This window comes from Phacochoerus africanus, chromosome 1, assembly GCF_016906955.1.
Source record: "Phacochoerus africanus isolate WHEZ1 chromosome 1, ROS_Pafr_v1, whole genome shotgun sequence".
In the NCBI taxonomy this organism is placed as follows: domain Eukaryota; kingdom Metazoa; phylum Chordata; class Mammalia; order Artiodactyla; family Suidae; genus Phacochoerus; species Phacochoerus africanus.
In genome coordinates this window covers 33,446,735-33,459,348 of record NC_062544.1, presented here as the reverse complement: position 1 = coordinate 33,459,348, position 12,614 = coordinate 33,446,735, and the positions used below count along the sequence as shown (strand labels likewise).

Genomic DNA, 12,614 nt, shown 5'->3' with positions numbered 1-12,614 from the left:
GGTAGACGGTGAGGTCAAGCACTGCGTCATCAACAAGACGGCCACGGGCTACGGCTTCGCTGAGCCCTACAACCTGTACAGCTCCCTGAAGGAACTGGTGCTCCACTACCAACACACGTCCCTGGTGCAGCACAACGACTCCCTCAACGTCACACTAGCCTACCCGGTGTACGCGCAGCAGAGGCGATGAAGGGCCGGCCCTGCCACCTGCTCAAGTTCAACTCTCTGAGGCCTCCGGCAAGCACAGGGCTCCTCCCCAGCCTGACCCGGGACCTGAGCAGCAGACATGAAGCCGTCTGCCTGCAGATGGGACTCGAGCTTTCGACATAACGGCAGTAGGGGAGACAACGCAGCCTCGCACTGGGCAACGGCCGTGTGGTTCTCACCTGGAGTGCTTAGCATCCCTTTTCCTTTTTTTTTTTTGGTTTGTTTTTCAGTTTAATTTAAAGCCACAACCACACACGACACAGAAAAAGAAATGCAAAAATCTCTGTGTGCAGGGACAAAGAGGCCTTTCACCATGGTGCTTGTTCATGCTTTCAGAAGCTTTACCAGCTCAGAAGTCGGGACCTTGGAGACCGGAGCGGGGACGGGCCGCCCAGCCCTGGCCCTGGGGACGCTTGGTCCAGCCTGGGTGTTGCTGTGCACCGTGGCCCCAGACACATCGCACTGTGGATTATTTCATTTTCTAACAAAATGAACCGATATGTAGCAGAAAGGCACTTCCGCTCAAGAGGAACACTTTGGGGAACGTCGGCTCACGTACGTTCAGAGGAAATTCTGTTGTAGCAAAGTGCCAGAAAGTGTTTTGTTTAAACTCTTCAAACCAAGACAACCTACCAACAGAAAAATGGAGCTTGGAAAACAGGACTTCAAAATGACATTTAGTATATAAAATATGTACATAATATTGGATGACTAACTATCAAATAGATGGATTTGTATCAAAACCAAATAGCTTCTGTTTTGTTGTGCTGAAGGCTAAAGTCACAGTGCTATGCAATTCTTTATTTTCGTTGTTGTTACCTGTTTTCAGTGTACCTTCAGAATAAGCTTCCCCTTGCCCCAGTTTTTGTTGCTTGAAAATACTGTCCCTGATTTTTTTTTGTTAATATTCATTTTGTTATTCATTTCCTTTTTTTAAAAAAAGAAGAAATGTACAGGATGCCAATTTAAAAAAAAATATGGCTTCAGAATTAAAACTATAAAATATTTTACAGTTTTTCTTGTACAGAGTACTTGGCTGTTAGCCCAAGGTTAAAAGGTTCATAACAGATTTTGGGGGACTAAATGTTTTGTTGGGCAGTGCCTGATAAGCTTCAAAGCTGCTTTATTCAATAAAAAAAAAAAAAGAGAGAGAGAAAGATATATGAATATGACAAAGTATTGCTGAGTTCAACGACATTGTTTCAAGACTTAAAAATACGGTACCTGGGAATGTTTGTTTCATAAAGAATTGTGAACTTCTTGAATCTAGGGAGGGGGCTGTAGCAAAGGGATGTACAGGTGGGGTGGGGGGGTGACGAGATGGCATGCACTTTCTCTTTCTTGTGATTACGGAGAAGCGGATCACTGCAAAGGGAGGTCTTTTCCCACTTGGATCCGCTGCTTGTTAAATACCCTGATGACAATGACAAACCTACTGGAAGGCCAACACAGTGCCCCTGGCCAGAGAGTTCATTCCTGAAGAAGGCAGGCAGGAGGGTTCACCCTCCTTGGAAACACTGATTTCAAGGTGTATCATCGCTGCATTTAGAAAACCTGTCTCCCTCTAGCATTAGACTACCCATTTCAACCAACCAACATCCATTTTAGAAAAAGCACGATCTGCAAGGACACTTCTATCTGGTGGTCTGTTATCTTCCTAGCTTCCCATCCAATTTAGACCATAGAGCAAGCAGACATGGCCCTAAGCATCCCCTCCCTGGGCTGTGAGGAGCTTGTTCAAGTCACGCAGCCACTGTAGGACTCATAGTAACAGTCCTCATTCATCCAAATAATTGTGTTACACTTGACAGGGTGGGGGGGGGGGGGAGAGGAAGGGGTGGTTAGAGCATTCTTTCCTACTTAAGCCAAGAGTGGGAGGCCTCTCTCCTCAATCGACATACGCAAAAGCCTTTATGTCTCACGTTGGGAGGTGTAAAGGATAATTATCACCACGGTCAACGCGCGGGTCAGTGAACACAGAATCTTACAACTTCAATTTTCCTTGCTCACAAATTAGATTCACCACAGCTTGACTTCTCCTCCCTTCAAATACTGGGGTAAGGGGGCTTGGTTTTTTGTTTTTTTTTTTTTTTTAACGTTGCTCCTTTTAAAATTCTTTTGAAAGGATCAGTCTAGCAGCTGACTTCAACAGTCGAATTTTTTTTTTTTTCGTTTTTACATGAAGCTACTCATATCAAGAGCAATAGTCAGTCTTATAGCCAGACTGTCAGCCTTCAAACTTGACTGTACTGAGTTATCTGACCCTCTCCCTCTCATTTCCAGACAACTGATGATCTCCCTGGTCTTGGTCCACAAGTGTCTGCTTTCAAACTCTCCTTCCATATCTCACACACAAGTCCAAAGGTAACAGTAGTTTAAAAACTAGGTTTGGTGGGTTTGGTTTGTTTTTTGTTGTTGTTGTTTTTTTGTTTTTTTTTTTTTTGGTAGCACATCCACTTATGCTATTAAGAAACTTTAATTTCTAACATGTAAGATCCAAGGTGGAATATTTCATTAAAAATCTACAGTTTTGTATCAGTCTTTGCTTCAGCACTTCCCAAGATGGCATGGTATTTAGGCACTTGCCTTATTTCTGTGTCTCCTGAAGACAACTGTAATACATTTTTTTCTTTGAACAGCGAAGGTAGGATTTGCGGTTTCCTATCACCGTGAGTTACATTCTACCCGTGATGCTATACCTCTGCCAAATGCCTTTTTGAGTGTGTCGAACATGCCCGCCACATCTGTCCTTGTAGATGTCTGACCAGCAGGGCTCTGAGTCCAGTCATTCATGTCCTAACAACATTGTCTGAGTGGCTTGTATGAATGGAAACAGCAGAGGCACTCCTGATACATGCTTATGACATCCATGCATTGATTTTCCCCACCCAACGTGGTATCCTGAAGATAAAAGCCAAAAGCTAAGCTGCAGGGAGGCTGTGATAGGGCTGTAGGAGCATTGGGACCGGCTATCATACACGAGGGAGAAGAAGCATCATAACCATGTGGAAAGGAAGATATCTTGTGTTTGCAACATCTGGCAACTTCACAGCCTTGGATATATGTATATATGTATATGTGCATGGACTGTGTTTCCAGTATACCTTTCAGCCAAAACAGATCCACAGTCATTGAGTTCAAGTACTTAACAAGACGATGTCTAGTACAATTCTTGTATATGCGTATGGGTTTTGTTTTGTTTTGTTTTGTTTTGAAGTTGCTTTGTTTTGTCTTATAACGCTGAATATTGTGTGCAAGTGAAGTGAGAAGTTCATAATTCTTTGGCTTTTTTTGTGTTGTTTAAAAGTTAACTCCTTTGGGGGAGCTGGTCTACATGGCGTGCTTTAACTTGGAAATCCTTGTTTTTCAGTGTGTCCAAGTCAAAATGTGTTTCTGTGAGCTGTTACTGTGGGGAACCAAGTGCTCTGTCATATAGCAGGTTATGAACTAGTAACATGTCTGGGAAGTCCTACTGATGTTCCTTATTGGGAGAAAAATTCTGCTGGTTCTAACAACTGTGCTTTTGCTATGCATGGTATCCAAGTCAGTTGGAAAGCAGACCCTGAAATCTGAGTTCAGGGTCACTTAAGAAAGGGGCAGTTTAAAGCACAATGCCTCACATGGGACAAAGTTCCGAAACACCAAATTCTTTAAAAAAAAAAAATCTAGTTATTTAAATTACTAGTATTATGAGTCAGGAGGGAGCAGAATTGGGTTCATTGGAAACACTATCCAACTGAATATTGAACTTGTCACCATGAGATAGCATTAGCTGCCCAGGATGCTGCTATTTAAAAAAAAAAAAAAAAAAAAAAACGGAACAAAACAAAAAAAAAATTCATTTATATGTGTGTATTTTTTAAAGCTATGACCTGTTCAATGTTTTTACAAATCTGTTTCTATGACATTGTTAAAATAAAGTTGGTCTTTTGACGAGAGGGAGGATGTCATGGTCAGTGGTAATTTTGCCTTTACAAGGCACCTGGGGTGGGGGGCGGGGGGACTGTGCCTCCTTGACATTTGTTCAAGCTCTAGATTCAGTGGAGCTATGTCTTGTTGTTCTAAGTTGCTTTAATGCATTGTATTAGGTCTTCAAACAGAATAAAGGTTGTTTTGAAACTTAAGTTATGGTTTGAAATTTCAGTGACCACCTAAGAAATAATTTTTTTTGGCTCTCTCGCTCTTTTGGTTAGTCGATGTTAATAAATGTTGCTGCTGTTTCTCTCATCTCCCACCCACCCGCTTTCACTGCCATCACATTATATCATTTTCCTCAAGTGAGAAAAAGACTAAGAGTGGTCACACAAATGATGGCTTGGTGTCATTTACGTCATTTCATTATATCTTTAATGATGAAAAGACATTGCTCTAGGTGATATCATTTCAAGGCATGTTCTGGCTCTAAGAAAACATAGTGTCCATTGTCCCTGAGTCCTTCCTCTTCACCATCCATCCCCAAACCATTTCCAAACTATGGTTTTCAAGTGTATCTGGCTTTTTCTCTCTGATCTACAGTCTGCATATTTTGAACAGCCACAGGGCAGGGATACCTGAAGGCACTGAGCAGTCTGCAGAGGTGTGACATGGGGCTCTCGACAGGGAACAAAGATCCAGTCCAAATTCTAGCTTCTCACTGTAGCATCAAGTCCATCTATATGAACCATTCCTTATCTGAAACAGCTCTCCCATTTGTTCTGATTGCTGAATGAATTTATGAGGAGGCCACTGTGCACGTACTTGGCACTCACTCAACACCGGGGCACCGTGAGGGTCCTAGACATGAAGGCATGGTCTAGTGATGGATGGGGGAGGGGCAGCCAAGTAATTACAGTCATGGCGACATGGCAGTTCCTCTAGAGATCCATTTCCAGCTTTTCCCCTGCCCTGCTCTGTATCACAGAGGACTCTTGCCCTATGGCTTCTAGGTAGTGTGTCTGCCCTGCAGCTCCAGCTCCTGCCAGACAGACCCACTCTTTGGGATCTGAGCAGCCATTATGCTCCCTCTCTCAGTAGCAGCCTTTGGTTTCTGAGCTCTGTCATCAGTGCTTTCCCCCATTTTCACTCTGGCCCAAAGGGTGGTAGCAGCCTTCTGCTGTTACTAAACTTCTCTCTCTCACCACTCCCAGTCTGGCTTCTGAGCCCTTCCATCACTCAGGAAACTGATCCTCTTTATTCAAGCCTTTAAGAGCCAGAGTCATTTCCTTTTTTCTGACTGGTTCTGATTGATAGACCAAGTGATTAAATCCATTCAACTCCTTGCATGTGTTATCTGATTTAATCCTTCCACAACTATGAGTTAGAAGACAATATCCCCATTCTACAGATGAAGAAACTGAAACACTGAGGGTAAATGACTTACTAAGATCATCAGCAATTAGAGCACAGAGAAGAGCACGTGGGCAGTCTGACTCAAGCCACAGCTTTTCACCCCTAAGCTAATGCTGGAAAAGGCACTAGAAAGTTCAAAGAAAAGTTCACTTCCTGCTGGGAAACCTAACCACACCATTCAGTTGGTAGACAGGGTACCAGTGGCACATGACAAATGGCACAAGTGACATGGGTTTGCTTTAGACCACTGGTTCTCTTAAGGGTGGTCCCCAGGCTGACCTCATCAACATGAGGACCACTTGTAAACCTAGACCGGCCTATTCAAGAGCCCCACCCCTGACCTACTAACTCAAAGTGAGACCCAGAAATCTCTTCCAACATGTTCTTTGGTTGATTTTAATGCACATTAAAATTTGAGAATCACTACTTCAGACTACCAGATTGTTAGAAAGGTACTTCTAGTATTTTGATGAAAAGCCACTGCCATTAATCAAAGATAATATACTTTACCTTATAATTTATGCTCATAATAGAAGCAATATATAGCAAAGATAATAGACCTACTTATAGCTTAGGAGGCTGAAATGGGTCTTAGTCCTTTCTTTAACCAGCTGTGGGAATTTGGCCCACTCCATTTACCTGTCTAGGCTTCCAACTCTACCTGTGAAATAAGGCTAGACATCTAGATAGTCTACAGGACTCCTACTAGTACATATGGTGTGACCTGGTATATAGTGAATTAGAGGCTCAGTCCCCTAGTTCTCCACTTATAATTTGGCCAAAATTAAAACCCACAATAGGACTTGTGGCTATAGACACTGCAGTTGTAATACTGGCTTTTTGTCAGTGACAATGGCCAAGAAAGGGTTAGCAAAATTGGAGTCCACTTAGCTTGCTGATGTCTAAAAGTTGCATTTCAGGGGAATGAAAATGGGAAGCCAAGTTCTTGATAATGTGATGAGGAGTACAACTGGAAATGACACTTTGTCCATCTATCTAAAGCACAAGGCACTGAGTCAGAGAACTTGGCCTACCAAATCCTCTGGGACATGGTGGGAGTTAGGTAAGCATAGTACATTAAGACTTGATACTGTGTCAACTCAAAGGGATTTTTTTTTTCTTTTTCTGAACTTGTCCCTTAAAAAAATCTGTCTAAACATAAGAATCCTCTAAAGATGTAACTGTAAGACCTGAAACCATGAAAATCCTAGAATAAAACATAATAGGTAAAAAGCTCTTTGATGCGGGTCTTGGCTATGATTTTTTGGAACTGACACTAGAAGCACCAGGAACAAGATCAAAAATAAACAGGAGGGGCTGCATCAAACTAAGAAGCTTCTGCACAACAAAATAAATTCTCTACAAAATGAAAAGACAATCAACAGAATGGGAAACAAATATCTGAAAACCATATATCTGATAAGGGGGTTTATATCTAAAACATTAAAAAACTCATACAATTCAATAGCACAAACCCCACAAATAACCCAATTCAAAAATGAGCAAAGGACCTTCTTTTTTAAAGAAGATACTTGATTGGCCAATAAACACTTTAAAAAGGTGCTCAATGTTATTACTCGCTGGGGAAATGCAAATCAAAACCACAATGAGCTGTCCCCTCAGAATGGCTATTACTGATAAATGACAACACCAAAATGGTGATATATGTTGTTCTAGATTTAACTCCCTCTCACTAGGGGAGGAATTAACAACTCTTCATGGACAAGACAACTGAGAAAAATCTTAGAACAAGGGACTGAAGCTGAAGCACACCCCTGTGCTTCAGTAGTGGTCCCCATCAGCAGCTTTGCTTATCTGGAGAACCAAGCCAATGGCATAGTCATCAGACTAGGGCACTTGGCAGGGTACAGGTCTATCTGAGTCAAGTCCCAAAAGCAGGAATTCTACCAGTGCTGGAGGCTGGTCTGAGTCACAGCCACACCCACTGCAGAACATGGCCCCCAGCCCCATCTGACAGGAAGGGCTCGTAAATACACTTGCAAGCTAGAGCTGAGAGGCAGGTGGACAGAGTTGAACACCTCCAGAGTAAAGCCACTGGCCCTGTTCAGCCAGGGAACTTGGGGCATGGGTCTACATGAGTCAGGACCACAAGCAAAGAGCCTTGGGGCTTTGGAGCTGCTTTTCTCACTACGACCAGGCAAGGAAATGAATTCACAGCCCTGCTCACTGCTCAGTGCAGCCTTCAGTCCACCGGATCAGGGAACCTAACCAAAAGATACACAGCCCATCCAACATAGCCCACAGATATTTTCTGTCTGCAGGGCAAAACCAGTGGGCTCATCTGACCAGAATATTCACTGCTCACTGTTGCCTGATTCAGGACCCCAAAGAATGAGTTCTATAGGCCTTGGGTCCCATCCTGCTTGCCCTGCCAGGGTAGGGAAGCTAATTTATAGCCCCATCTACTACTGAGTATAGTACCCATCCCCTGCCATCCAGTGTGCCTGACAAAAGAATCCAGGAAACTGTGGAACCCATCCTACAGCCTCCCTTGGGCAAATAACCAAGCCAGAAGTCCTATCCAGCTGTTCTTAGCCAGTGGCATACCCCCTACCCATGACCTCAGAGCTTAAACAGTTGCCTCACCCCAAAATAGACCCTAATAGCAGGCTCACCTGGCCCAAGGATGTTATCAGGAGATTGTTCAAAAACCCCTACTGAACTATCTCTGCCAGAGTGAACCTGCAAAGTCTGGAAGAGGAGACTACCCACTCAAATACACAGATATCAGTGTAAGCAATCAAGTATCACACCTACACAAAAATCAGGTGAATATGACAACGTCAAAAGAAACTAATAAGGCTCTAATAGCTAACCCTCAACAAATGGAAATCTATGAAGTATCAAAAAATTCAGAATAATTCCCTTAAGCTTAGTGAACTACAAGAATGCAAAGACAGAGGACAAAATGAAATTAGGAAAACTACCAAAACATGAAGTTCAACAAAGAAACAGAAGCCATAAAAAAAAAACCCAGCAGACATCCTAGAGCTGTAAAATACAATAACTGCACTGAAAATTTCAATAGAGAGCTTCAAAAACAAACTCAACACCACAAAAGAAACCTCAGTAAACTGGAAGACAAGATATTTGAAAATAACCAGTCAGAGGAGCAAAAAGACAAAACAATGGAAAAGAGTGAGGAATGCCTACAAGACTTCTGGGATACAATAAAAAGAAACAGTATTCATATTATGGGAATTCCAGAAGAAGAAGAGAAAAATAAAGGGGTAAAGTATATCTAAAGCAATTGGCTGAAAAGTCCCCAGAACAGAAACAGATATCAGGCCCCAAAAGGCCCAAAGGACCCCAAACAGTCTGAATCTACATAGGGCTACACTGAAACAACATAATTAAATTGTCAAAACTCAAAGAAAGACTTTTATGAGCAGCAAGAGAAAAGAGAAAAATTACATACAAGGAATCCCCATAAGACTATCAGCAGTGTTCTCAACAGAAGCTTTTCAGGCCAGGAGAAAATGGAATGACATATTAAATATATTGAAAGAAAATATCTGTCAACCAAGAAAGCTGTCCTTCAGAAAGGAAGGAGGAAAAGACTTTTCCAAACAAGCAAAAGCTGAGAGAGTTCATTGCCAACAGACTTGTCTTCCAATAAATACTAAAAGGAGTATTTTGAGTGGATAAAATAAAGCTAATTAACATCATGAACAACATAAAAAAGTAGCATACATCTCCTTGGTAGTAGTATATAGTTATAGTTAGATTCTATGATATAGTAATAATGGTACAAAATTCACTTAGAATTCTACCTTGAAAGTTATTTAAAATGAACATAGTGAAAATAACCATATCAACGACAATCTGTTATTAGTTACACAATATAAAGAACATGTACACTGTAATGACAATAACCTAAAATGTGAGGGAGAAGAGAAGTAAAAGTGAAAAGTTCACAAATTATATTGAAGTTTAAAATAGAGCGTTGTAACTTTAACATATTTTATGTAGACCTCATAGTAACCACAAGGGAAAAACCTACACTAATTACACAAAAGAACACAATAAAGAAATAAAAATGGTATGCAGATAGCACAAGACATCAACACACACAAAAAAAGATAGCATTATAACACACAAGATAAAAATGGATCTACAAAGAAACCAGAAAACTACAGTTGACTCTTGAACAACACAGACGTTGAGGCACCAACCCTTCATACCATCAAAAATCCACATACATCATAGTCGACCACTGTATACATGATTCCTCTGCACAAACAGGTCCTCTCTATATGTGGTTCTGCATCCTCAGATTCAACCCTCCATGGATCATGTGGTACTGTAGTATTTACTATTTTTTAAAAATCTACATATAAATGGACCCACGCAGTTTAAAACCATGTTGTTCAAGGATGACTTATTCAAGGATCAACTAGTAAAATGGCAACAGTAGGTCCTTATTATCAATAATTCCTTTAAAGATAAATAGATTAAATTCTCCAACCAAAACACAAAGAATGGAGTTCCTGTCATGGCACAGCGGAAACAAACCCGACTAGGAACCATGAGGTTGCGGATTCAATCCCTGGCCTCGCTCAGTGGGTTAAGTGCCCAGCGTTGCTGTGAGCTGTGGTGTAGGTTGCAGAAGCGGCTTGGATCTGGAATTGCTATGGCTCTGGTGTAGGCCAGAAGCTGTGGCTCCTATTAGACCCCTAGCCTGGGAACCTCCACATCCCAAGGGTGTGGCCCTAAAGAGACAAAAGACAAAATAAAATAAAATAAAATAAAAACATATCCAACCATGCCCTGCCTATAAAAGACTCACTTTAGCCTTAAAGGCATACATGGACCGAGAGTGAAGGGATGGAATAAAATATTTCAAGCAAACAGTAGCCAAAAATAAAACATAACAAAAACAAAACAAAAACCACAGGTAGCTGTAGACAAAATAAATTTAAACTAAAAATGGTAAAGAAATAAAGATGATCATTATAAAATGATGAAAGGGTTAATGCAACAAGAAGATATAACAATTTTACTTATGGGCCAAAAGTGGAGCACATAAGTACAGAAAGCAAAAACAAATAGCGCTAAACTAAATTAAAGGATAAGTAAACAGAAGTACAATAATATTTGGGGACTTTTAATACCCCTACTCTCAAAAAGTGATAGATCATCCAGTCAGAGAATAAATAAGGAAACAGCTGAGTTGGACAACACAAGAGTAAACTACAGAGAACATTCTAACTGACAACAGCAGAATTCTTCTCGAGAATGTGTGGATGTGGAACGTTTTCTAGGATAGACCATATGTTAAGTCACAAAATAAGTCTTAACAAATTCAAGAACATTAAATTTAGACCTTGTGTCTTCTCTGACCACAATGGTATGAAACTAGAAATAACAAGAGGAAAACTGGAAAATTTTCAAATACATGAAAATTAAACACTCTCCTGAATAACCAATGCATCAAAGAAGTTAAAGAGGAAATTTAAAAATTGTCTTGAGACAAATGAAAATGAAAATACAACACACCAAAACTTATGGGAGAATCTGGGATCAAGATGGCCCAAGAGCAGGATGTGGAGCTTACCTTCTTCCATCAACACATTGAAAAAAAAATTTACATGGAGAACAATTCATATAGAACATCTACTGAACACTGGCAGAAGACCTCGGACTTCCAAAAAGGGCAAGAAACCTCCACATAACTTGGTAGAACAAAAGAAAAAAGAAAAAGAGAGAGAAGAGCAAAAAATGAATCAGGATGGGGCCAGCACAACTGAAAGGGATCAGTGAAAGAGGAAAAAATGTGCATATTGGGAGGCCACCTAACAGACAGGGAGACCAGTTGGGATGGAGTGGGAGCCTCAATGCCTTGGAGACAAGTGCAGCAGCTGGTCTGAGGAAGGCAAAGCAGATAGAGCTGCACAGATGATCAGTACTACTGCCCAGCATACCACAGCCTGAGACACTCGAGTGGGGGCTGGACACTGAGAGTTGAGCTTCAGAGATTATGACAAAATATAAACTAAATGAAGATGCATAGGAACCACTTCCAGTTAAAAAAATAGGAGAATTTTCTTGAAAAAGCAAGCTCTGAAACAGACCTGTGCAGTCTAACAGACACTGATTTCAAAAAGGAGATAATGAAAATATTGAAAGAATTAAGAAAGGCCATTGAGGAGTTCCCGTCATGGCTCAGCAGTTGATGAACCCAACTAGTATCCATGAGAATGGATGTGGGTTCGATTCTTGGCCTTGCTTAGTGGGTTAGGGATCTCGTGTTGCCATGAGCTGTGGTGTAGGGTGCAGATGAGACTCAGATCCCACATTGCTGTGGCTGGGGTGTAGACTGGTGGCTATAGCTCTGATTGGACCCCTAGCCTGGAAACATCCATATGCCATGAGTGTAGCCAAGGCTATTGACAGTAATACAGATTACTTTAAAACAGAACTAGAAATTGTAAGTAGGATACAAGAAAAATGAGAAAATTAATTTGCTGAGACAAAAGCTGAGCTAAAGGCTTTGAACAGTAGAATGAATAATGCAGAGGAATGAATAAGTGACAAGGAGAATAAAATAATGGAAATCATTCAATCAGGACAGAGACAGCAAAAAAAAGAGAAAGAATGAAAGAAAAAGAACAATGAAAGCAATATAAGAGATCTACAGGACAATATAAAATATGCCAATAATAGGGATCCCAGAAGGAGAAGAAAGAAAAAAGAGATTTAAAATGTATTTGAAGAAATTATGACTAAAAATTTCCCAAATCTAAAGAAGGAAACGGATATGCAGATACAGGAAGTACAGAGGGTTCCCAACAATATGAACCTAAAAAGACCTACAGCAAAACATATTATAATAAAAATGGCGAAATTTAAAGATAAGGAGAGGATGCTAAAGGCAGCAAGAGAAATACAAAAAATAAATAACAAGGGGACTCCCATAAGGCTAACAGCTGATTTCTCTAGAGAAACACTACAGACCAGAAAAGAGTGGCAAGATATCTTTAAGTGCTAAAAGGGAAAAATTTGCGATCTAGGCTATTCTACCTAACAAGATTACCATTTAAAATAGAAGGAGAAAT

At 40.8% G+C, this 12,614-nt stretch overlaps 1 protein-coding gene across 6 annotated transcripts in view; it reads left to right on the top strand.

Moving 5' to 3' along the window:
* PIK3R1 (phosphoinositide-3-kinase regulatory subunit 1) overlaps positions 1–4,331 on the top strand; it is an 88,794-nt gene extending 84,463 nt beyond the window's left edge. For all 6 annotated transcript variants that reach the window (XM_047797045.1, XM_047797124.1, XM_047797279.1 and 3 more), the window contains one exon: positions 1–4,331. In XM_047797045.1, the coding sequence (XP_047653001.1) occupies positions 1–190 (190 nt within the window). In that variant the 3' untranslated portion in view covers positions 191–4,331.
* The last annotated feature ends 8,283 nt before the right edge of the window (positions 4,332–12,614 follow it).